The sequence below is a fragment of the Zootoca vivipara genome, chromosome 14, assembly GCF_965207765.1.
Source record: "Zootoca vivipara chromosome 14, rZooViv2.hap1.1, whole genome shotgun sequence".
Lineage (NCBI taxonomy): Eukaryota > Metazoa > Chordata > Lepidosauria > Squamata > Lacertidae > Zootoca > Zootoca vivipara.
In genome coordinates, this window is record NC_142597.1 from 4366780 (window position 1) to 4391866 (window position 25087).

General features: G+C 43.6%; 1 protein-coding gene across 1 annotated transcript in view; it reads left to right on the top strand.

Moving 5' to 3' along the window:
• ADAM28 (ADAM metallopeptidase domain 28) overlaps positions 1 to 25087 on the top strand; it is a 77133-nt gene that overhangs the window by 32555 nt on the left and 19491 nt on the right. Inside the window, exons 5-14 of the mRNA XM_035138811.3 lie at positions 3291 to 3367; positions 6818 to 7010; positions 9349 to 9411; positions 12385 to 12456; positions 14361 to 14530; positions 15047 to 15131; positions 17350 to 17480; positions 21540 to 21717; positions 23247 to 23336; positions 24887 to 25082. Of these exons, the coding sequence (XP_034994702.2) occupies positions 3291 to 3367; positions 6818 to 7010; positions 9349 to 9411; positions 12385 to 12456; positions 14361 to 14530; positions 15047 to 15131; positions 17350 to 17480; positions 21540 to 21717; positions 23247 to 23336; positions 24887 to 25082 (1255 nt within the window). The remainder of the gene's footprint in view (positions 1 to 3290; positions 3368 to 6817; positions 7011 to 9348; positions 9412 to 12384; positions 12457 to 14360; positions 14531 to 15046; positions 15132 to 17349; positions 17481 to 21539; positions 21718 to 23246; positions 23337 to 24886; positions 25083 to 25087) is intronic.

Genomic DNA, 25087 nt, shown 5'->3' on the forward strand with positions numbered 1-25087 from the left:
CATCAGGGTCTTTTCCAGGGAGTCTTCTCTTCTCGTGAGGTGGCCAAAGTATTGGAGCCTCAGCTTCATGATCTGTCCTTCCAGTGAACACTCAGGGCTGATTTCCTTCAGAATGGATAGGTTTGATCTTCTTGCAGTCCATGGGACTCTCAAGAGTCTCCTCCAGCACCATAATTCAAAAGCATCAATTCTTCGGCGATCAGCCTTCTTTATGGTCCAGCTCACACTTCCATACATCACTACTGGGAAAACCATAGCTTTAACTATACAGACCTTTTTCGGCAAGGTGATGTCTCTGCTTTTTAAGATGCTGTCTAGGTTTGTCATTGCTTTTCTCCCAAGGAGCAGGCGTCTTTTAAATTTGTGACTGTTGTCACCATCTGCAGTGATCAAGGAGCCCAAGAAAGTAAAATCTCTCACTGCCTCCATTTCTTCCCCTTCTATTTGTCAGGAGGTGATGGGACCAGTAGCCATGATCTTAGTTTTTTTGATGTTGAGCTTCAGACCATATTTTGTGCTCTCCTCTTTCACCCTCATTAAAAGGTTCTTTAATTCCTCCTCACTTTCTGCCATCAAGGTTGTGTCATCAGCATATCTGAGGTTGTTGATATTTCTTCCAGCAGTCTTAATTCTGGCTTGTGATTCATCCAGTCCAGTCTTTCGCATGATGAATTCTGCATATAACAAGCAGGGAGACAATATACAACCTTGCCGTACTCCTTTCCCAATTTTGAACCAATCAGTTGTTCCATATCCAGTTCTAACTGTAGCTTCTTGTTCCACATAGAGATTTCTCAGGAGACAGATGAGATGATCAGGCACTCCCATTTCTTTAAGAACTTGCCATAGTGTGCTAGCAATGTGTAAAACCTACTCTTAAATTCTGTGGCTGTTCCAGCCTTTTTGCATACTTGCATTGCACTTTACGGAGACTTTTTAGGGGAAATTGGTGCTTCACAATTCAGTCACAATATATTTAGAGGATTACATGAATCAATTTACCCACTAGCTTCAGAGACCCTTCTCCAGGTGCTCCTAACTTTGGAGTTTAGGCAAGTGGCCAGCAGAGAGAGGGCGCCTCTTCATTGGGCCTAGTGGCCTTTTGGGTCACCTGCAAACATCAGCTTTCAGCAGGGAGGGAAAGAACTCTGATGTCGTGTGAAGTGTGCAGTTGCCCTTATTTCCTCTGCAAGAAGATCAAAGGGAAATATCTCCTCAGACTTGAGTGCCTTGCAAAAATCTGGAAAAAGTAACCCATGCATTTTGCAATTGCATCCCAAAAATGACATGCATGTCTTCTGACGTTTGAGGCATTTAGATAGTTGTTAGGCAGGATGTGCAGCTCTGATATTCATTGCATTTATTTGCATTCTCATGCAGGGATCACGGAGTTCTTTTTGCCTTTGACACAGTCAGGGGAGAATAAGAGTGTTGGAGAACTTACTTTTACAACTTTGGGGGGGGGGGGAAAACACACATTTTCTCCATAGAGAAAAGAGAAATGAGGGGAGCTGCAATAAATAAATATTTTTTAAAAATGAATATATGCCTTTAAAGTCCTAAATTGCTTCAGCTCTGTATATCTGAAGGAGTATCTCCACCACCATTGTTCAGTCCAGACACTGAGGTTCATCTCTGAGGGCCTTCTGGCGGTTCCCTCACTGAGAGAAGTGAAGTTACAGGGAACCAGACAGAGGGCCTATTCTGTAGTTGCACCCGCATTATGGAACGTCTTCCCATCAGATGTCAAATAAATAAACAATTACATGACTTTCTATAGACATCTGAAAGCAGCCCTGTATCCAGAAGCTTTTAATGAGTGATGTTTTCTTATTCTGTTGGAAGCTGGCCAGAGTGGCTGGGGCAACCCAGTCAGCTAGGTGGGCTACAAAACTATTATTATTATTATTATTATTATTATTATTATTATTATTGAAATAGCTTTGTGTGTGTGTGTTAAGGGTGTGTGAGTGGGTCTAGCCCTGTCCACTTTTGCACCTGGTCCCATCCACTACTGGAAGGTGGCCCCTGACAGCTTTCCACTGGAGTAATGTGGCCCTTGGTTTGAAAAAGGTCCTCCATCCGTACACTATACAGTCCTGGCTCAGTTGTACAATGCTGTTCCTACTCGTGCCCTTCCTCTCCTTCCCGCTGCCTCCCGAATACTTGTCCACAACAGCATATGTGTGCCTTTCACAGCAGGAGTGCAAAATTGCAGATATTCATGGCACTATCATGTCATGTCATGTCATGTCATCGTATGATATAATGTAACTTCCCATCATACTATGCTATATATGTCATTACTTTTTAGATGGCTTTGGTAAAAAGCCAGTGGAAGTTAATGGTAGGCTTAAACACATTTTACTGGGTGCATAAGGAGGCTTTTTTAGATGTAGCTTTCGAGTTTGTCACTAGCTTCATAGCAATGTTTTATTGCAGTCGAGCTTGAATGGGAAAACAAAGAAAATGGCAGCCCTATGCCAACAGGGGATGCAGATAAGTGGTGGAAAATCTGAACCAGCTGGATCTGCCAGTTTTAAAGCTGCTTTGTGGTTAGCAGCCAGCCATTAATTCCCTTGGACCCTGAGTGGTTAAGCTTCCTGTTTTTAGAAGCCTCTATACCAAGTGCAGGCTTTGCCTATATTCAGAGCAGCTCTCGTATCTAATTTCATTTCACTCTTCAATCTTTCTATGCATTTCTCCTGCTCTGGAGGGTAGAACTCAAACCCATGGCTTCAAGTTACAAGAAAGGAGATTCTGACTAAACATTAGGAAAAAACTTTCTCAGAGTGAGAGCTGTTCAACAGTGGAATGGTCTCCCTCAGAAGGTTGTGGACACTCCTTCCTTGGAGGTTTTTAAGCACAGGTTGGGTGGCCATCTGTCATGGATCATAGATGCCAAGTCTCGCGCTGAAAAATGCAGGATCAGCAGCGCTGGCACCGGAAGTCGCTTCTACACACGTCCAGACATGCGTAGAAGCAACTTCCGGTGCCGCTCTGCCCAATTTCCGGTGCCCAGGCATGGGCAGAGCGGCACCCAAAATGGAGCCTCCCTGGCAGGTAGGAAATCCAGGGGATTTCCAGGATTTTTTCTATTCAGGATAACAGCGGGAAACGGATTAAAATCCAGGGGTTTCCCACGAAAAACAAGAGACTTGGCAGCTATGTCAAAGATGCTTTAGCTGAGATTCCGGTATTGAAGGGGGTTGGACTAGATGACCCTTTGGACCCTTCCAACTCTACAGTTCTATGAGTCTATCAGTGTGCTTCTCTGTCTCTCCATACAGGACCACTGCTATTATGAAGGTTACGTCCAAAATGATACTGACTCTACAGCAAGCATCAGTGCATGTCGTGGTTTGAGGTAAGATGGGTCATTGCCATTTCTTGACATTGTTTTTGTTTATACTCTGATAACTCTTTGGAGCTATATCTAATGGGGGGGGGAATCAGAGGGGAGGAATGGTTTCTTCAGGAATGCCTTGTTGGGTGGAACATGGTAGCTACTTTCTACCAGGTCAGATGATTTGTCCATCTAGTCCAATATTGTCTGCTCCAACTGGCAGCAGCAGTTGGAGAGGTTTTCCCCAATTCTTTCAAAACTGGAAATGCAAAGGATTGAACCCGAGACCTTCTGCTTGCTATGGTCCTTCCCAACCAAAATGGCAATTAAATGTAGATATAGAAGAGCACAGGAACCTACCTTCTTCCAGGTTGGTAAAGGGACCCCTGACCATTAGGTCCAGTCGTGACCGACTCTGGGGTTGCGGCGCTCATCTCGCATTATTGGCCGAGGGAGCCGGCGTACAGCTTCCAGGTCATGTTGCCAGTATGACTAAGCCGCTTCTGGCGAACCAGAGCAGCACACGAAAATGCCGTTTACCTTCCCGCTGTAGCAGTACCTATTTATCTACTTGCACTTTGACGTGCTTTCAAACTGCTAGGTGGGCAGGAGCAGGGACCAAGCAACGGGAGCTCACCCCGTCACGGGGATCCGAACTGCTGACCTTCCGATCGGCAAGCCCTAGGCTCTGTGGTTTAACCCACAGCACCAACCCACCAGGTTGGTAGAAGCCCAATATTCTCTATGCTGACTGGCAACAGCAGAATTATTTCCTCTCACCTGTTACCTGATCTTTCCTTAACTGGAGAAGCCAGTGATTGAACCTGGGCCCTTCTCTGTGCCCTGCCACTGAGCTACGGTCACTCTTATGATGAGTCTATGTGTATTTTCTAGATCTTTTATCTCTGAGCTGTGATATTTTCCATGGCTTGAACCAGGAACCTCATGTTCTCAGGCGGGGATTTAGCCCAATGAGATACTCAGGACTGCTGTTTGTTCTTGGTTCCCAGGTCCATTTTTATGCAAGGGAAGGTTCTACAACATCCACTTCTCAAAGCTGTGGACTGGGGTGATATGAATATTAGGAATCTGGCCACCTTAAGAGCATAAGGGGAGCCCTGTTGGATCAGACTGAATGTTGATCTAGTCCAGCATTCTGCCCATGCAACAGTGGTCAACCAGTTGCCTCTTGGGAAGCCCACAAATAGGATTTGAACACAACAGGACTCTTCCTGTAGCCTGGCTATCAAAGCAATATTCGTAACTTGCAGGGATGCTCGGTTGGTTAGGAGACCAACTCTGAATTGTGACCTGGGCTGCATGCACCATACATTTAAAACTCATGACTTCCCCCAAAGAATCCCAGAAACTATAGTTTATTATGGGTGTTGGGATAAAGTATAGTTCCCAGAATTATTTGGGGAATCCTTGTGCTCTCAATGTATGGCATATATGCAACCTTAATCAGGCAATCTGAGTGAAGGAATGGTGATCCTTATTTCAATTCTGGTCTTGGAAATAAGTAACATTTTTATGCATTCCTACATAAAACAGTTCATTTGGGAGGTACCGTGTTTCCCCTTTTTTAAGACACCGTCTTATAACTTTTTTCCTCAAAAAAACCACAGGGTGGCTTATTTTCGGTGGGTGTCTTAAGTAAGATGCAAAGTGATACACAAAATAAGGAAAATATTTGGTGTGTGCAAGCAGTTTTGCATTTATTTCTATTCTGCTGCTGAGTCTAGTCTTCTTACAACACAAGGAGGCGGCTTGCCGGGTTGTCGCCCAGCAGCGCGCGCGGAGCGCCCCGAGCCTCTGGGAGCCGGAGGAGGCTTGCTGGATCGTTGTTTCCCTTGTGTTTCCTTGATTTCCTAATCCCTTCTTATCCCCGCCCTGTCCCACCCTAACCCTTCCCCACCCCCACTCCCACCCCCTCATCCTCCTAGAGCCATACCTTCACTGCGTGTTCCCTGCTGGGGGGTGCGGCTTGGGGGGGGTAATTTTTTCGGTTGCATAGGCTTCGTCGAGCGGCTTTTTAGCTGCTTGAAGGGGGAGCAGTCCAGAACGCTCCGTTTGCTTGCGCTGGGAGCGAGAGCGCTTTAGTGGCCGGGCTAATTTTAAGCTTTTGCCATGTTTTCCGTGCTCTAGGCTAGCGCTCTGAGCGGGAGCGCTCTAACCGCCGCCAGCTACCGGTATTTGGGCGGCAGGGTGCCATTTTCGCGCGCCTCAGGCCACGTGTCCAGTTTTAGGGCTGGCTTGTGGCGCCTTTGGAGGGGTGCTGTTGTGTGCGGAGGCTTCCACTCCCTCCCCCTCCTTTGTTGAGTCCATTGACAAGCGGCTTGAACCCGCTTGTCAGCGGTTCGCCAGGCTTTTCCTTGTCTGCGCTCTGACAGCCGCCAGTCAGCTGGGCTCGGGGAGGCTTTTGTGACAGCTGCAGGTCGCGCCTTTTTTGCCGAGGGAAGCGCGGAGCGGCTCCTGGCTTGGTGGCAGCGCTTCCTGTTTGGTAGCGTCTCTCAGTCCTCCGCCTTGCGGAAAGCCTCCTCCTCCTCTTCCCCGCCCCAGTTGTCTCCTTTCCTCGCTCCCCGCCTTTTCTCTCTCTCTCACACACACACAGAGGGAGAGACACCGTTCCGTGCGCACGGCTGCTCAGCCATTCTTTCGCGAGCGTGTCACAAACACCGCTCTCCTCCTCCCCCCACCCATCCTTTCTTGCGTGCGTGTGCATGCCTCCTCTGTGCTTCAGGTCAACAGCTCGGCGAGCGCGAGCACCGAAAGAGGGCCGAGCGCGCGGTGCTTGTGCCTCCTCCTGTTTCTCCCCCCCCCCCGCCCGTGTGTGAGGGAGAAATTAGCAGTTGAGGGCGAGGACGGATAGAGAGCTGCACGGCGCTTCAGCAGCAGCAACAGCAGCAACCAGTTCCAGGTGCCGAGCCGCGGCAGAAAGAGGAGGCGGCGCGCGGAACGCCCTGAGTCTCCGGGACCCAGCGGTGCTCTATAGCCCTTTGAAACCTCCTCCTCCTGCTGTTGTGGCTTGGGGCGCTTGGGGCGCTCCGTGCTGTGTTGCTGGGCACTTTGTCGGTCCCGCTGCTGGGGCGCTCGGCGGTCTCATTCTAAGCGGCGCTGCAGCAGCAGCAGCAGTAGCCAGTTCCGGGCACCAACCCAGCAGCCCTCCTTTTCCTGCCGCGGCCAGCATGCTGGGTTCTGCTGGCTCGGGGTATGGCTTATTTTCGGGGTATGGCTTAATTCCGCAAAAGTGTAAAAATCCTGCTACGTCTTATAAAATGACTACGTCTTAAAATAGGGGAAACACGGTATAATGTTGAGTGCAGGAAGCTAGAGCAGGAGAGAAGAGAGGAAATACAGGAAAATAAGATCCAATGTGGTTTCAACAGGAATTTAGAGGAAATGGCTAAGTAGAAATTGGGAGTCCATCTTCATCAACTTATTTTGAAGCGGTCTTCTCATGTTTTGCAGAGGGTATTTCAAGAGTGGTGGTGAGAGGTATCTTATCGAACCTCTGAAGTTATCAGACAGCGAAGCACATGCAGTCTTCAAATATGATAGCCTAGAAAAGGATGAGACCCCCAAGGTCTGTGGGGTAACCAACACTACTTGGCAATCAGAAAACCCCACCAAAAAGACCTCCAGGATGAGCACAAGTGCAGAAGTAAGTGGGGTGGGGTGGGGTGGAAATACAGTGGGTTGCATTCATTCCCAACATTTTAAATGGCATTGTTTGTTTTCAAATGAGTGAATAACTGCAAATGTATTTAAATTTAGTAAATTAATCATTGGTTCATGTTAATAACCGATTACTATCCCACCCCCTCTTACAAATTCTTAAATCAGCTGCTAGGCTTAGACATAGTCAAGTGTTTTTGCCCAAGAGTGGAGCTGGGAGAAAAGCTTGGTTAAGAATAAATGAATGAATAAATAAATAAATAAATAAATAATTTCTCTCTTGAGTTATTTCTGGAAGTCTGGCTCCATGATGGCAATTAAATTCCACTGGTGTTTGAAAGAAAAGAAACCCAGTCTTTATCTGAAAGTTTGTGACATGCGAACCAGATGACTGTTTTGCAGAGCTGGCATATAAAGTGTCATTGACATATGATGGCAAAGACCTATATGCTCAGTGCTGCTGAGGCTGGAAATTAGGAGAAAGGTGTAAGAGAGAGCTAATACCTGCATAGTGATCTCACTCTAACTTCTAGCAATGCTGAATAAGCTACTTAGCTGTTTGCCTTCTGTGATACCATCACTTCCCTGATGCTCTGCTCTCCTTTGGAGGAAGGTGTGAGATATACATTTAATAACTAAATAACTAAACTATCGCCTAGCCAGAGCTGATTGGCTATGCAGCACCGCTATGCGATCCCTGATTGGCAGGAACCACTGAAGGAAGCAGGAAGCAGGAAGAGGCAATGAAGCAGTTGCAGTGGCAGCTTTCACTTTTAACAGCCACCAAAAGTAGGAGCATCAGGGGTTTATTTCAGAAAACAGTCCTCCACCCCTTCCAAAAGCTTTACTTCCTTGTATACAGCCCTCTGAGGCACAATGCTGTGCTAGTTATCCATATATCCAGCACTGTTTTTGATTTACAGATAGTTGCATCTTAGCATTTTCAAAATGGCTACCATTTGGAATATACAAACATGACCCAACCTTCTTTATGGAGACACTGACTCACCAAAACTAGTTGAAACTACAACTAATCCAGAATGCTAGACTGGTGACTGGGAGTGGCTGCTGGGACCATATAACACCTGTCCTAAAAGATGTTCACTGGCTCCCAGTACGTATCCAAGCACAGTTCAAAGTGTTGGTGCTGACCTTTAAAGCCCTAAATGGCCTCGGCCCAGTATACCTGAAGGAGCGTCTCTACCCCCATCGCTCAGCCCAGACACTGAGATCCAGCACTGACCGCCATCTGGCTGTTCCCTCACTGCAAGAGGTGAGGTTACAGGGAACCAGGCAGAGGGCCTTCTTGGCAGTGGCGCCCACCTTGTGGAACACCCTTCAGATGTCAAGGAAATAAACAACTATCTGATTTTTAGAAGACATCTGAAGGCAGCCCTTCAATTTTTAAGGATTGGTTTTTTTTAAAGTTTTTAGATATTTAATAATTAAAAACCTCCACATATATGGACTGTTTCAGTCCAGTAATTCATTTCATAATGCAAGTCCTGAAAAATGGAATCTTTACATTCTGTACATTCAAAGATTTTAACAAGCTCTCTAACCTTATAAATGTCTTATCACACACAGCCAGCATTTCCCAAGGTTTATGTGCTTTAACCAGGCTATAAAACAGCAATCCTTAGTTTATCAGACGATCCAATGTTCCTGAACCAGGGCTTTATAATGGGCAGCCAGACCCAAAATAGGCAGCTGCAGGGGAGATCAGAAACACGATTGCTACTCTCTACTAAGTAGTCACCAATGTTTCTAATATGACGTAAAAACAATTTTAGAACTTGGGGACCCCTTTCCCAACATGTCATGTGAAGTTATGGTGTTTCCAGAAATAGCCAATATGATGTTCTTCACAGGAACTTCATAAGTGAAATATTTAAAAAGAGATAACTCTACCATTTAGATTTATGTATAACTGTAATGAGAATCAGCCACATATTAACCTCAAAGTGGTACTTAGGAAGTTAGAGTTCACAAGTCTCCCAAGTTCTCTCTTCACTCTTGATGTCAAATTCTCAGTTCTCAGGATTTTCTGAGCAAGAAACCATTGATGTCAGTCAGTCAGTCAAATTTATTGCTTATAGCCAAAGGCTGCTGAAACCATGTATGCACGCACGCACGCATGCGCACACACACACACACACACACACACACACACACAAACAAGCAGGTGTGTTGTAGCGATGCATGCACTGAGAGTGAATTATATTCACATTCCACTGGGCACTTCAGCATTTCCCTTTTAAAAAACCCTGCTGTGAACTGTGTGTGGAAGCTCTGACCAATCTCCGCTTTCTTGTTCTATTTAGAAGCAGGCATACCTGAAGGCCAGGAAATATGTTGAACTTTACGTAGCTGTAGACTACACAGCGGTAAGTATCCCAAGGAATGCTTCCCTCCTTAGTTCTTCTGAAGCCTTCGCTTTACTGGGGGAGCACGGCAGTATGTGAACTGCCCTGTTAGACCAGACCAAAGCTCAAGGTTCCATCTAGTCTAGCATTTGCTGTTTCCAGTTGCTAGTTGAATATCTCTGAGGCGCTCACAAGGAGGACATGAAGGTGATGGCCTTATTTTGTTATTTGCCCCCAGCTTCTCATATTCAGATGTATATTTCTTCTCAACTTGGAGAATACATTTAGCTATAATGCATAATAGTCATTGATTGAACCAGTTTTCCATTTGTGTGTCATCTTTTTTCTTAGTGGTAGCAAGCTCCTGTGCCCATACTTGAGGTTGTGTTCACCCCCCCTTATATAATAATAATAATAATAATAATAATAATAATAATAATAATAATACCCCGCCCACCTGGCTGGGTTTCCCCAACCACTCTAGGCCGCTTACAGCACACATAAAACTTAATGAAACACCAAGCATTAAAAAACCTCCTGATACAGGGCTGCCTTCAGATGAAGTGAATCAGGTACATAGCTGCCAAGTCTCCCATTTTCCCCGGGGGGAAACCCCCGTTTTTAAAGCCGTTTCCCGCTGTCATCCTGAATGGCGAAATATCCCGTAATTTTCCGGTGCCGCTCTGCCCATGTCTGGGCACCGGAAATCGGGCAGCGCCGGCACTGGAAGTTGCTTCTACGCATGTCTGGACATGCGTAGAAGCGACTTCTGGTGCCGGCGCTGCTGATCCTGTATTTTCCTAACCGGGACTTGGCAGCTATGATCAGGTAGTCCACAAGCAAGACCAGAGTGGAACACGACCACATTCCACTTGAGATTCCCAGCAACTAGTATTCAGACTGCCTGCAACAGGGGAAGGGGGAAATAGCCACCATGGCTTTTCAGGATTTGCACACAATTTTAAATAAAGAAAAATGCAGTAATAATATCAAAGGAGGTGGTGGAAGGTCTCTCCAATTACAGATTTGGTGTTCTGCTAACGCTTTTCAAAAGGGAACAGCTGGTCTTGTGAAAAATTAGAGGAAATTGATATTGTGCTGATGTCATTTAATGATGCCATTTGTTGTTACTTCCTTCTAACCACAGTGACTGTCACACTATTTCACTACCATATATAGCTATAGCCTTGGAGGTGATGCTTCTTGCAAGAATGTAAAAAAAGTCATTTGAATAAAGAAAGTTTACTGTGTATCCAGTCTACTGTAAAGCCAGTGCACAATTTCCCGTATTTAATGAGAAGCAGCTAACCGCAATTGCTGAGAAGCAGCTAATCTCATCAGTTTCACTATCATTCAATGAGTTTTCAGTGAAATCCAGAACTTAATAAGGAAAATGCAAACCTGATCCTTGTCCTGCAAATGTTTATCTGTATGTTACTGGGAATAGTAGGCACAGCCACACTCTACATTCAATTTAATTTACACCAGTTTCCAATATCTTTAATTGCCCTGAGTTGGAGATCATTAGTTGGGAGGAAGGGTGAGATATTAGAAAGATAGATGATAGATAGGGCATTATGGACCATTTTTATTTTATTTTTTTAACCCAAGGGGATTTTTAAATTTACATAATTTGGGGAAATTTACAGTTTAAAGTGGGACCCGGGTGGCGCTGTGGTCTAAACCTCAGAGCCTAGGGCTTGCTGTTCAGAAGGTTGGCGGTTCAAATCCCCGCAACGAGGTGAGCCCCCGTTGCTCGGTCCCTGCTCCTGCCAACCTCACAGTTTGAAAGCACGTCAAAATGCAAGTAGATAAATAGGTACCACTCTGGCGGGAAGGTAAATGGCATTTCCGTGCGCTGCTCTGGTTCGCCAGAAGTGGCTTAGTCATGCTGGCCACATGACCCGCTGTACGCCGGCTCCCTCGGCCAGTAAAGCGAGATGAGCGCCGCAACCCCAGAGTTGTCCGCTACTGGACCAAATGGTCAGGGGTACCTTTACCTTTAGAACAGAACAGAACAGAACAGAACAGAACAGAACAGAACAGAACAGAACAGAATAGAATAGAATAGAATAGAATAGAATAGAATAGAATAGATCTTTATTGTCATTGTCCGCTTGCGGGAACAACGAAATTTCTCAGTTACCTTTACAGTTTAAAGTAACACCTTGCATTTTATGTTTTTGTTCAACAAATTCTTGAAATGTATTGGGGTTTGTTTGTTCTCTAATGTGCACTTAAGTTACATTGCAATGATCATTAGCTATACACAGTAAAAACCTGACCTACAGACTGACAGATAAAGGCATTTTTGTCCTTTGTATAAGGTACCAAAAATGCCAATTTCACAGAAAAACAACAGTGAACTCCCACCCCAAATGACATAGAATCATAGAATTGTAGTGTTGGAAGGGACCACGTGGGTAATCTAGTCCAACACTCTGCAGTGCAGGAATCCTTTGCCTAACATGGGGCTTGAACGCATGACATTGGACTCTCATAAGTTAAGAATCCTAATACATAGACATCAACAAAAGATAACCAGTGCTTCTTCTTTTTCTGGGGGTACGCAGGGGTATGCATACCTCTAAACATTTTGTGAATCTAAGTTTGGCCTCATTGAGGGGCAATATTTCAATATGAGTAGGAAAATGAGAGTACCCCTAAACATTATTTTTACAAAAAAACACTGAAGGTGACTAACACCTCCCCAAAAGAGGCATTGAGAGGGGCCCTGGTGGGCTTCAAGGGGGGGGGGTGTCTGAGAGTGCTCTTGTTGGGGACCCAGGTTTAGGTGGTGAGCTTGTAAGAATCCACTATGAAGAATTTGTCATAGGTTGTAAGTTATCAAAAAAGCATTTTCTTCCTATATGTAGGTTCACAGATTCCTTTGCTACAGCAAGGATAAGTTAAATGCCTTCCTCTTTCCCTGCAACCTGTACCCCACTCTCTGCTCAATCTGTTATTAATGCTTTCATCTTTTTCTTTTTGCAGTTCAGGAAGTATAGCCGCAATATGACTGGTGTTAGGACAAGAGTATTCGAAATAGTCAATTACATAAACATGGTAAGATGTAATGGCAATGACCCTGAGTGAACAATAGTGAAGCGTAGATATGTTTTTTTAAAAGTCTGCATTAAATTAGTGATGGTCAGACTCCTCTCAGCTTGTTTCTCTCTTATTTCTGCAATTAGTGTTCAAAAACTGGACATTTAAAATTAGAAGAACATTTCAAATTTCTGTACAAGTCACTCAGCTATTCAGTGGAAGTTTCTCTCTTATTCAATAGACTTTTTCACCGCATGCACCTCAAAACTGCTTTCAGGTGCATGTGAAGAAATCTTGTTTTACACTCTGAGCTGACAAAATGATGTTTGATTTAAATGCATCTCAGCATTACGAGATGAACATTTTTTGTCTTCCTGACCAGGTAGTTACAGAGCACAGCAACATCACTTATCACAGAGATGGCCACCTTTTGTATTCCTAGAAGTATATTTAGGAATGGGGAGAAATTAAATTCAGTTCGCATTTAAAGTGAAACCTACCTAGCAATTACAATATGTGAACCAAAATGCAGCCATCTTTCAAATTTCATACTTCAGGTTTTGCAGTGCAGTTCTCCAGCCAAGTAATGTGTATAGAAATGCATATGTACATTAAAGTGTACATTCAAATGCAAAGAGCAGTGAACACAACATACAAAAATGCATTATATTAGGGGGAATTGCATTGGAAAAATGAGTATATTAGGCAAAATTGCAGACAAACTTTATGAATATTAGGAAGAATTTGCAGTAAAATGCTGATGAATTTTCATGAAGACTTTTAAAATAAAAATTCAGAAACTGATATGGAAATGCGGTTAAATGAATTTAAGATTGGATAGTGAGAAACTGAGAGAAGCTGCAATTGACAGATTTGCAGATCCCTAATTTTAATGCCCTCACAAGTGCATCTTCTCTTTCTCTCTTTGGCGATCCTTCGTAGCCGAGTAAGATTGTCTTCCATAAACACAGTTTTAACAATGAGTCCGTAAGTGACTGTGGAGGCCAATTCTGGATCCGCATGTCCTTCCACACATTTGGGAATAAGGGTTGCCCAAATGTGTTCTTCAGCGTAACATTATTTAGAAATATGCATGTTTATGTTTTGGAAAAAATGTTTATATTTCACATGGATGTTGCAATATCTGAAAATGTCATGCAACATGAAGTGTGAATTATCTTTGTTGCCTACAAACTATAATAATTCTTTGTGTTTGTTAAAAAAAACAACCCACAACTTGATTGAAATTTGGTTGTGGTACCTACACCGTTGCACACTGTTGTTTCGTGCTGATTGTTTGTGATTTTATCATTGTTGTTTTGTGATTTTGTTTGGGGCTTTCAATGGAATTTTTATTTGGTTTCAAGAGCCTGTGGAAGTATTTGCTGGTTAAACCTTTCTCTCCCCTCCTCAGCCCAACCCAATTCCCCCCCCCCACAAAAAACCATGGCTGCTTTTCAAGAAAAAAATACACAAAGAGATAAGAACGTTGGGGTTGCATCCAACTAAATCCCACAATGAGTAGGACTAGTATTGGATACAATCCTGGAACTTCCGTATCACTTTTAATGTTGTCCTAATACCCTGGTTTCAAAGCATATATACAATTTAATCTGCTCCAAGTTGAGGTGAGGAGTATAAAATCCATTAACAACTTTTTCCCAAGGTAACAAAATTCCTTCAGTAGCACCTTAAAGACCAACTAAGTTTTTATTTTGGTATGAGCTTTCGTGTGCATGCACACTTCTTCAGATACGAAAGCTCATACCAAAATTAAAAACTTAGTGGGTCTTTAAGGTGCTACTGAAGGAATTTTTTTATTTTGTTTCGACTCAGACCAACACGGCTACCTACCTGTAACTTTTCCTAAGGTATTTAAGGTATTTTTGTGTGTTCCTGATTACAATTTGTTCTCCTCATAGGTTTACAAAGCCATAAACGTTCATGTAGCATTGATTGGCCTAGAAGTTTGGTCTGATGGGGATAAGATTGATGTGAATGAATCTGCTGGCAGCACTTTAGACCGGTTCTCAGCATGGAGGCAGGCAGTTCTGTTGAAGCGGAAAAGGAACGATAACGCTCAGCTACTCACGTATGTATCCCTGTGGCAAAAGGTTGTGGGCAGAGGTGGAGTACCTTTAGGGAGCTATATGTTTCCAAAGTTTCATAGATACTTCCCCAGAATGCTGTCAAGAGTGATGGGGGTACCGTTGCCCCCAAGTGGCCTCCTCAGTTTTTCACCAGCCCTTTTCTTCTGGAGGTCATTGCCATGGTACTGGAGTGGGGGTGAGGGGGGATGGCACACCATCTTTTTGCAACATTTGAACTTTGGGCTACATTTGTGGGAGGGTTCAAATAACCTCTACCATTTTCAGGGTGCAGGATGAAAACGGGGGTTCTGGCAAAACTCATTGATCCCTTCTTTTCTTGCATGTGCCTTAGTTCTCAGACAGGTTGCAGCTGAAATATTAATAGTCTACAACTCCATTGGGAAGAATTGCCAAAGGCTTATTTGCCAAATGCAGCAATAGATTCTATGAATGATAGAACAATGGAGTCTTTTTGAATGAGATCTCACAGTCCGTTCTCTATCCCTCCTTTCTTTCAGAGGAATTGACTTCAGTGGACCAACAGTAGGATTGGCCTATGTTGGAACCATGTGCAACCCTGCTCATTCATTGGGAGTTGTTCAGGTTTGTGAAATTAGATAGGAGGAGGAGGGCAGAACATTGGGTTGCAGGCAAGGAAGGCATATAAAATGGCATATCTTTATAAAATGGCATTTCTTTATTACAAACATAAACCAACTTATCTGCTGTGGCTTCCTCATCCTGGGAACTAGTTTTTGCATGTGGCTGAGTCTTAGGAATTTGTTGTTGTGCATGGCCGAGTTGGCTTAGAGTGAGAGCAGACTTTGCTCATTCTGCTGTGGGATGCTTGAGGAACTCAATTCCGGTGAATTCCAAAGTGAACAGACCGAATCCACACACCCCGTGTTAATTGTAATGTACTGTAATTATCCTTCAGTTTTTACATTTCACTGAAACACACATCTCCGCTCAGAAAAATATGCCCAAATGTGTATTTTATGCTTTAAAATGTGTATTTAGGATAAACTACACATAAGCCAAATATACATTTACTGTTGCTCCAGAGCAGGGTTAGGCCATGTGGCCATGCTGGCTAAGGTGGATGGGAGCTGGAGCCTAACCACGTAGGGAAGTGACCACATTGACTCCTCCTACTCCAGAAAAAAACCAGAACTAGATCTAATGTGTGGAAGTTGCAAGGGAGCAGATTTTGGATAAGTGTTAGTAGAAGGAATGGCAACTGCTGTTTGACAATGGAACAGGCTTTCCAGAGAGCTGGTGACTTCAACTTTGCTGGAGGTGATTACACAGAGTCTGGAAAGGGGGTTGGACTGGATGACCTCAGGGATCCTTTCTACCTCTAAAATTAAACGATGTAGGCTGCCTTGAACTCTGTGGAAGGAATGACCAATGACAGCAGCTGAATGGCTGTAAATTGTGGCCTGTGGGGTGCTTGGAAACTTGTTCCACTTTGCAATCTGAGGCAGGGAGCAACAAAGAGGTTTCTTTTCGAGCCTTTGGTGTCAGCCTTGGAAGAAGCTCACTAATTCTGGAGGCCTAGATCTTGCTGAAATATCCTGGGAAAGAAACAGAAACACTACCAGTCTCCACGCATGCTGTTGAAGCATGCCATGCATGCAGTTAGATTATTCGTTTCATTTACTTTTTTCCTTTGCCTAAACACTTTGGCCTGCCTGAAAGCAATGTAAATTGGAAACAGAACATATGAATAAAAGAAGCTCCCCAGAAGTAGCTCCCCTGGCAGAGCAGAGCCACAACACCAGCTTCCCTAGAGGGAGAGGGGGAACCCTGGTGAAGCTGATCTGGTACACCAGATAATTTGGGGCAGCCTTCTGTGGACCACATGCCGGGGGATGGGGAGGGATTGCAAAAGTGGGTGGAGCAACAAATAGAAATTTTTATCTTTGCATAGTGTGAGTTTATTTCACACATATACTAACTTCTGCACAGATCTATACATTAAGAAGCCCTCTCCATCCACTATTTAGACAAGCAAGAGACATTAACAAAGATCAAGGACACGTTTTAGCCATGCAAAAGATGCAATTCACCTCTTTTTCTTGAAAAATAGCACTGCAACAAAGTTGCAAAGTAGGGCCAGTGCCAGTCAGGGGCATGGCCTGGGGGGGGGGGCACGTGGCCTGAGAAGATAGAGAGGGGCTTATCTCCAGGCCCATCTGGAGATGTCAGGGACGGAACATGGAGTTTTGCCCTCCAAGCAAGTTGCAGCCCTTTCCAAAAATGCTCTCTTGCATGTGATGTATAGGGAATAGAGCTGATCAGAAATGTTTTCCCCAAAATTTGCTTTTCCATTCAGAGGTGGCCATTATTATTATTATTATTATTATTATTATTATTATTATTATTTTTGGGGGGGGGTGGATTTCAGAAATCGTTTTTCTGAAATATTTTACAGGACTGGTGGCAGCTGCAACCTCCCCTAAGTACTCATAGATGGAGTATACATCACAATATAGTTTTATTCCAAGGGCAGAAGTGAACCATCAATGGAACCACCATGGCCACTTGCAAAAATCCATTGAAGTTAATGGACATGGCTAACTTAGGCCCCTTAATTTTTTGGCAACAATTCTATTTTTTTAAGAAGTGAAAAAATAGCTGCTATTAGCAAACCACAGACCCTTTAAAATGACTAGATTTTTCTCCCCTCCCTCCCTCCACCTCCAGAGCCTAATATTCACTCAAAATTTATTGAGCTTTTCTACGCAGCGCTAATAACCACCTTCATCTTCTGTTTCCTGGAAGACTAACAATAGGTTAACTATTCTCCCTTCTGCAGGATCACAACCCAAACCCAATTGCTATTGGTGCAACCATGGCCCATGAAATGGGGCATAACTTTGGCATGAATCACGATGTCAGTTTCTGTAAGTGCAGTTCTGGATCATGCATCATGGCGGCACAACTCAGGTGAGTCCCCTGTACATGCCAGAGGAGTCTGGCAAGATCTGTGGTTGCTTTTTAAATGCAATTGCTGCTCAGCAGTTTTGAATTAATAATTCAACTGCATAAGCTATAGCATGGGACTGTAGCCAGGATGGTGCAGTTATCTGAAAACTCTGCTGGAGGGCAAAAGTGCTTAACCCATTGTTTGCTGAAACTAGCACCTGCTTCTTTATTATCAGAGGAGAGATTTAGTTAAAATGGGCATAAAAATGGGTTTTCTTACAGCCAAGTTGTATATAAATTTTGTTAAATAAATAAAATTAGAGAGGGCAATTTTGAACTGATAAATGGTGGGAGTAGAAAGGGTTAAGCAGCCCTCTCCGCATGTTTCTTCCACTTAAAGTGGCAGCACTTTGCAGCTGCTTTTCCTTTTAAATAATAATAATAATAATAATAATAATAATAATAATAATAATAATACTTTATTTATACCCCACCCATCTTGCTGGGTTTCCCCAGCCACTCTGGGCGGCTTCCAACCGAATATTAAAAACAGTACAGCATCAAACATTAAAATCTTCCCTAAACAGGGTCGCCTTCAGTTGTCTTCTAAAAGTAAAATAGTTGCTTATTGCCTTGACATCTGCTGGGAGGGCGTTCCACAGGGTGGGTGCCACTACCGAGAAGGCCCTGTGTCTGCTTCCATGTAACCTCACTTCTCGCAATGAGGGAACCACCAGAAGGCCCTCGGCGCTGGATCTCAGTGTCCGGGCTGAATGATGGGGGTGGAGACACTCCTTCAGGTATACAGGACTGAGGCTGTTTAGGGCCTTAAAGGTCAGTACCAACACTTTGAATTGTGCTTGGAAAAGTTAACAGAGACTGTTAATACATTCCTGACTACAGTGGTACCTCGGGTTCAGAACTTAATTGTCCGTTCTCAACCTGAAACTGTTTTTATCCGTGGATACCACTTTAGCTAATGGAGCCTCCCACTGCAGCCGCACGGCCGCACAATTTCTGTTTTCATCCTGAAGCAAAGTTCTTAACCCGAGGTACTATTTCTGGGTTTGCAGAGTCTGTAACCCGAAGCATCTGTAACCCGAGGTACCACTGTAGTTCCTCTCTCAGTGAAATCAATGGATCGCAGAATTTTGTTTGCTGGCTGATCAATGTTGTTGTTTTGCTTAGGCTGGGGAAAAGGTCTTGCTTAGACATTGCTCTATTGCAGACTTCTGCTGTCTTTTGTGTAAGCCTCTTGCAGCCTTGATAGAACATGCAGTTGTTTGGGAAGTTTCTGTACTTGCTGCAAAAAGCCCAGGGCGCTCATTCCCTCATGTTCTATGTAATGCTGATAAGGGCAGGGAGTGATTTAATGGAATTTGTGCATCATATGCAGTTTTAATACTGTGAAAGGGTTTCTTTAGTGTTTCACACAGAAGCACTAGCTTCAAGAATGCCTGGTTTTCCCCAACAAGCAAGTGCTGAGGTTTCTGGTGCAACCTTAACAGAAAACCACATCTGCTTTGAGTGGTTTTCAGTAGATCCCCTTTTGCTTTCACGATGTGACTTGGTGACCATTGCTCACCCACATTCCTCCCCCCTCCCCCCCTCTCTAGTGAGTTGAATAAGCTTTAGGGCTGTGTCTGTGAACTTAATGTGTACTTTCCAAAACAATAGAGAAATCTTTTGATATTGTCACTCCTCTGAATTCTCCAGCCAAGCAATGTATATAAAAATGCATCTGCTAGTGAAAATCTGCACAAAATGCTTATATTGGCAAAAATAACATACAGAAATGTATATAAACATGAGAAATTCACACAAAAATGCTGATGAGTTTTCATGAAGACTTTTAACATTAAAAAAATGACAAAATGATGGTAAAATGTGGAAAACTAAACTTAAGATGGGAGGAAAATGAGAAACTGAAAGAAACAGAAATTGACAAATTGTCCCATCCCTAATCTGCTGTGCTGCTTGCCAGGGCTTGTCGCCACCTGCTTGGCAAGCCCCGGGAAACCAGCTGTAGCGTGGGAAGAAGGCAAAGGAAGATCAGCTGTCAGCTTCCCGCGCTGACAGCTGATCTTCCTTTGCCGCCTTCCTGCGCTACATTCTATGGCCGTGCTTCACAAGACGAAGCGGCGGCCATAGAAAACCTCGTCGTCTTGCGAGTCCCTCGCGCAAACAAAACTTGCTTGTCTTGTGAATTTTCGTTGTGTGAGGCATTCGTCTTGCGAGGTACCACTGTAGATTAAATTTTTTTGAAATAAGAACATGAGAAGCAGAAGTTACTATTGTTTAATTTTATTTTTGGGGTTGTCATTTGTTTTGGTGGGTATTGTATGATTTGGGCATTGTTGTGTGTTTTGTGGTTTGTTTGTTTGTTTTGGTTATTTGGATTTTCTAATTTTGGAGCAGGTGTTTTGAATGTAGGATGTGGGGTTGGTTTGAGGACTTAAACTGGGGAGAGAAAGTGCATGGTTGTTGTTGTTGTTTTTAAAGACGCAGAGGCTGGCCATCAGTCATAGTATAAAGCCTAGGTTAAAAGGGGCACGACTGCCCTTACTTAAAATGGCCACCGTAGCCTCGCATGTGACACAACTCCCACTAAATTAAAAAGCAAAAACCCCTCGCCGTGCCCCCAAATGCGTGTTAGGGGAAATGATGAACGACTGCCTAATACTGCCAGGCGTTTATTAATGCAGCCGCCGGGAGAGGTGGAATAGCCATTTTGGTGGTCGGCCTACTCATTCCCCCCCCACTGCTTTGGCTGACTCAGGGTCCTCCCCCCCACATGGCTATGTGTTTCCCCCTCCCTTTGTTGTGCCTCGTCCGTTGTGAAAGGCCCTATTCTGTTTGTTTTTCCCGCTTGGCAATGCTGCGGCCTATTGAAAAAGCTGGGCCTTGTTGCTACAAAAGGACTGTTTTCAGTTGGTTGCTGTGGAGTTTTGTGATGTCATCTGGCAGCTGCTGGAGTTTTCAGAGCTTCTGGTGGTGACGTCTAATTTGGGCGCCACTTTTTGTGTTTAATCATTATTTTAGGTGTGAAAGGTGAATTTTTTTAATGCCAGATCCTTCCCTTATGGGCGTGGAACGTTCTGCCCAAATTTGTTTCAATTCGGTTCAGCGGTTATGGAGAAAGGCTGTTTCATCCGCGTGCGCAATGCCTACATTTATATATATATAGATAAATTTAATATTTCTTGTAAACTGCTTAGAGGCTTTATTTTTTAAAAAAATGGATGTGCATTGAGTGAATCAGTTGTAGTTTTCCCTGGTCTGGCCTCTTGATGGAATGCACTTTTATCTTGGGTGTTCACACATTGGTCACCAAGTCACGCTGTGCAAAAAAGGATCTTGCATAATACCGTACAAGTGGTAAGCAGAAATAGGTTTCTTAGAAAACTGCACAACAGAGTGAGAATTCGTGTCCCGACTGTGGTCTTAGGTTTTGGTTCTCATCCAAAATACAGCTTTCATTGTATTTTTCTTTTCTTTTTTAAAACGACTATAACCTGGGTCTTTAGACTTGTGCAGAATCTGTGAGAACTGGTGGTGACATATTGAGGGGAAAGGTGTGTTTTCATCTTATATAGACTCGGGGTAGATTTGGCCAAAATCTACACATTAGGAAAACAAAATTTGCACCACTCTAGTCTATCCATGCATCTGCTGTGTTTCCCAAAATAATTTGAGTTAGTGATGATGGATCTGTATATTCCACGCCATGCAGCTTTGCTTATTTAGGACTATAGGAAGCTACCAAACCACACTATTTAAATGTCTGTGCAGCTGGTTCTTATATTTTAGAAGCCTATTCTGCAATTAAGCAATTCATTGATTCCTGCATTGCAGGGGGATGGATTAGATGACCCTTGTGGTCCCTTCCGACTACAATTCTATGATTCTATTGATATATTACCATAGCATATGCATCATTCTGCTTTCTTGAATTGTCCTACTCCTGTGTTGATTGGAGGTGACCTTCTGCCTGCAAAGCATGCGTTCTACCACTGAACGATATTATCCCTTCCAATTATTGGCTAGAATAATTCCCCACGTATCTTTTCATCTGTACAGCTACAAAACTCCCCGGGACTTCAGCTCCTGCAGTTTGCAGGATTTTCAGAAATACATCATGGACCGGACCCCATCCTGTATAACTAACATGCCATCTCCGAAAGATATCATTGCAACCCCAGTCTGTGGGAATGACTTTGTTGAAGAGGGAGAAGAATGTGACTGTGGCTCTCCAGAGGTATCTCTTAATGAACTGCTGTGAAAAGGAACTTGTCAATGGGTGGAATTCTTACAGAAACTTATGGCTGTTTCATGGCGTAACTAGGTGCACTTTCACATTAAAGAACACATGGATTGGCAATGCAAGATATCAATGTGCAAATGTCCCAATTTCAATTTTTTCAAATTTTAATTTTGAAGTGAGGGTTGCAAAAGTTTGGGTGATTAATCTGTTAGATAATTGGGTTTTTTAAAAAATTGACTGTGATTAATTAGGCAGAATATTCCTTTAAAATATTATTAATGCAGATAGAAGTGGTGTATCCTCTGTTTGAAGGAGCAGGTAAATGCAAGATGATGCCAAACTAGAAAAATAAAATGGTGTGTGAAGGAAAATAACTGCAATTTGGGGGGGGCTGGGCGGGGGGGGGGGTAATTACGCAAGCCTAGCATCAGCAGCCAGAACCTGGGCAGCTGCCTTCACCCTGGCTCTGAGACAGGGCCCACGGCTATTGACTTCTGCCCTGGTGCCTGTGAGTTACCATTTAAATTTTCTACAGTGCTCCTGCCATAGTGTCACTCTAGACCAGGCATCCCCAAACTGCGGCCCTCCAGATGTTTTGGCCTACAACTCCCATGATCCCTAGCTAACAGGACCAGTGGTCAGGGAAGATGGGAATTGTAGTCCAAAACTTCTGGAGGGCCGAAGTTTGGGGATGCCTGCTCTAGGGCATTGTGGGAAAGTTAAATAGCCACCTGCTGCTCCCACCACTTCTGTAAGGTAAATCCACTGATGTAGGAAAGAGTCCATCTGAGGATACATTGCTGAGGACCCCATCAAACCTGGAGCTTGCCCTGGGAATACTAAGTAGTAGTAATAGTAGCAACAGTGCCTTTTCCTTTTCCTCTCTCCTTTTTCCTTTTGCCAGCACAAGACCAAACAATGTACCTGGAATGATACGATGCCATGATGTAGTATCCTTCCAATAGGGCCTTAGAGTAACAATGTGGTAACTACTTGTTAACTGTTCTGTGGGAACACAGAAGAAGCACTGAATATGGCATTGGATGCTGAACATGGAACATTTCAGATTACATTTTCAAATGAGAAGCCAGAGACCTGCTCTGAGCGTGATTTGCAGTTGGTAGGGAGAGGGTGACAGTCTCCTGCATAAACCCATGAGGAGCTAGACAGAATAAAGTATACAAAATAAAGGGGGGGGGTATTATGCAAATATACTTGGTTTCCACAATTTATGCAGATTGCAAAATTTAGATTTTTTTGACTCTTCATTTAAATTAGCTTAGTGCAGAATTTTCATTTTTCATTTTGACTTTTTTAAACACCAAGGTCACACAGCTCTGGTTAAATATGCATGCTCCTTCCAGTTTACAATGTTTAGTGTTTTATTTGCTATAAACCTATATTAGACAAAGTGCGCTGAAGAAATACTTTCCTCCTTTATTAGTTACCCATCCGAAAAGATACTAATTGGAAGAGATCAGGCAAAATTAAGTTGATAATACAAGACTGTTCTTGATTTTAAGGAATGCAAAAATGACTGCTGTGAGGCTGCAACTTGTAAACTGAAGCCAGGTGCTAAATGTGGATATGGGGAATGTTGTGAAAATTGCCAGGTAAGGCTTTGTTTCCTACACTGAAAATAATACCTCTCAATCTTGCTGCACATTGGTCAAATGGGGATGTAAACGCTGTTTCTCTCTATTGCCCATATTGATAGCAAGCATATTTATATTCTTTCTGGTTTGCTTTCTAAATCTCAGTTGAAACTTATTAACATGTCTGCACAGGAATTTGTGGGGAGGTTGAGTATGGAATGGACCTCTTATGGCAACCTCTTAGTTCCGGTAAGTAACACAAGGTGAATGTGAATGGTCTTCATTTATGACATGAATGCCATTGTGGTTTTCAGGCAGCGTAACACTATAGGTTGACGCCAATTAACTTCACTGGACTAGATCCAGTGAAATTAGTGGACCTAGGTTAGCCATGTATATTGATTTGAATGCGTCTGACTTCATGTTGGGTACAACCCTATGGGCTCAGTTGAGAATTCAGGCTATTTCTGGACTTTTCCAGAAGACCTATTTATTGAGCTATATATATTTAATGTCTAGTAGCACCTTAAAGGTAAAGGGACCCCTGAACATTAAGTCCAGTCACGGACGACTCTGGGGTTGTGGCGCTCATCTCGCTTTATTGGCCAAGGGAGCCAGTGTTTGTCCGCAGACAGCTTCTGGGTCATGTGGCCAGCATGACTAAGCTGCTTATGGCGAACCAGAGCAGCGCACGGAAACGCCATTTGCGTTCCCGCCAGAGTGGTACCGATTTATCTACTTGCACTTTAACGTGCTTTCGAACTGCTAGGTGGGCAGGAGCTGGGACTGAGCAATGGGAGCTCACCCTGTCATGGGGATTCGAACCGCCAACCTTCTAATTGGCAAGCCCAAGAGGCTCAGTGGTTTAGACCACAGCGCCACCCGTGTCCCTAGTAGCACCTTAGAGACCAACTAAGTTTGTTTTTGGTATAAGCTTTCATGCGCACTTCTTCAGATACACAGTGTGCATGCACACGAAATACAAACTTAGTTGGTCTCTAAGGTGCTACTGAACAATTTTATATTTTATTATATATATATATATATATATATATATATATATATATATATATATATAAATTTCGACTGTGTCAGACCAACACGGCTACCTACCTGAATCTATTTATTGAGCATTCATTCTGATTTGTTTGTGGAGAGCTTATATATAGAACAATGAGCATTCATACTTTTTGATACATTTCCCTGCCTCTTTCCTAATTGAAAAATAGTTCTTTTCTTGTTTAACAGTGTTATTGCAGTAGAGCACTTTAATCCACATTGACTTTGCGAAATGAAATTTTCCAGTATGTGCTTGAATCCACTCCCACAAACCCTGCATGGGTGGCCCTTGTGGTCTCTTCCAACTCTATGATTCTATGAGGGTCTCGTGGAAACTCCTGGAGCTGTTTGGGTTGGGATGCCCATTCTTCCCTGGTTGCTAGGCAGCATGGCAGATGAAGAGAAGGCTTCACTGTAGACTGGAAGAACCATGATCATTTATATTTGATCTCCACTGCTAAATATGATAAATAATGAGGGCTTGGGTGACCTTTCACTTTCCCCTACAGATTAGAAGAGCAGGAGCTGTATGCCGGCCAGTGAAGCATGACTGCGATCTACCAGAACTGTGCACAGGGACCTCTCAGGAATGTCCTGTGGATCGCTTCCGAGTGAATGGATTCCCTTGCAAAAATAACGAGGGTTACTGCTACATGGGGAAGTGTCCCACTTTGCAGGACCAGTGCATTGCACTTTGGGGGCCAGGTGAG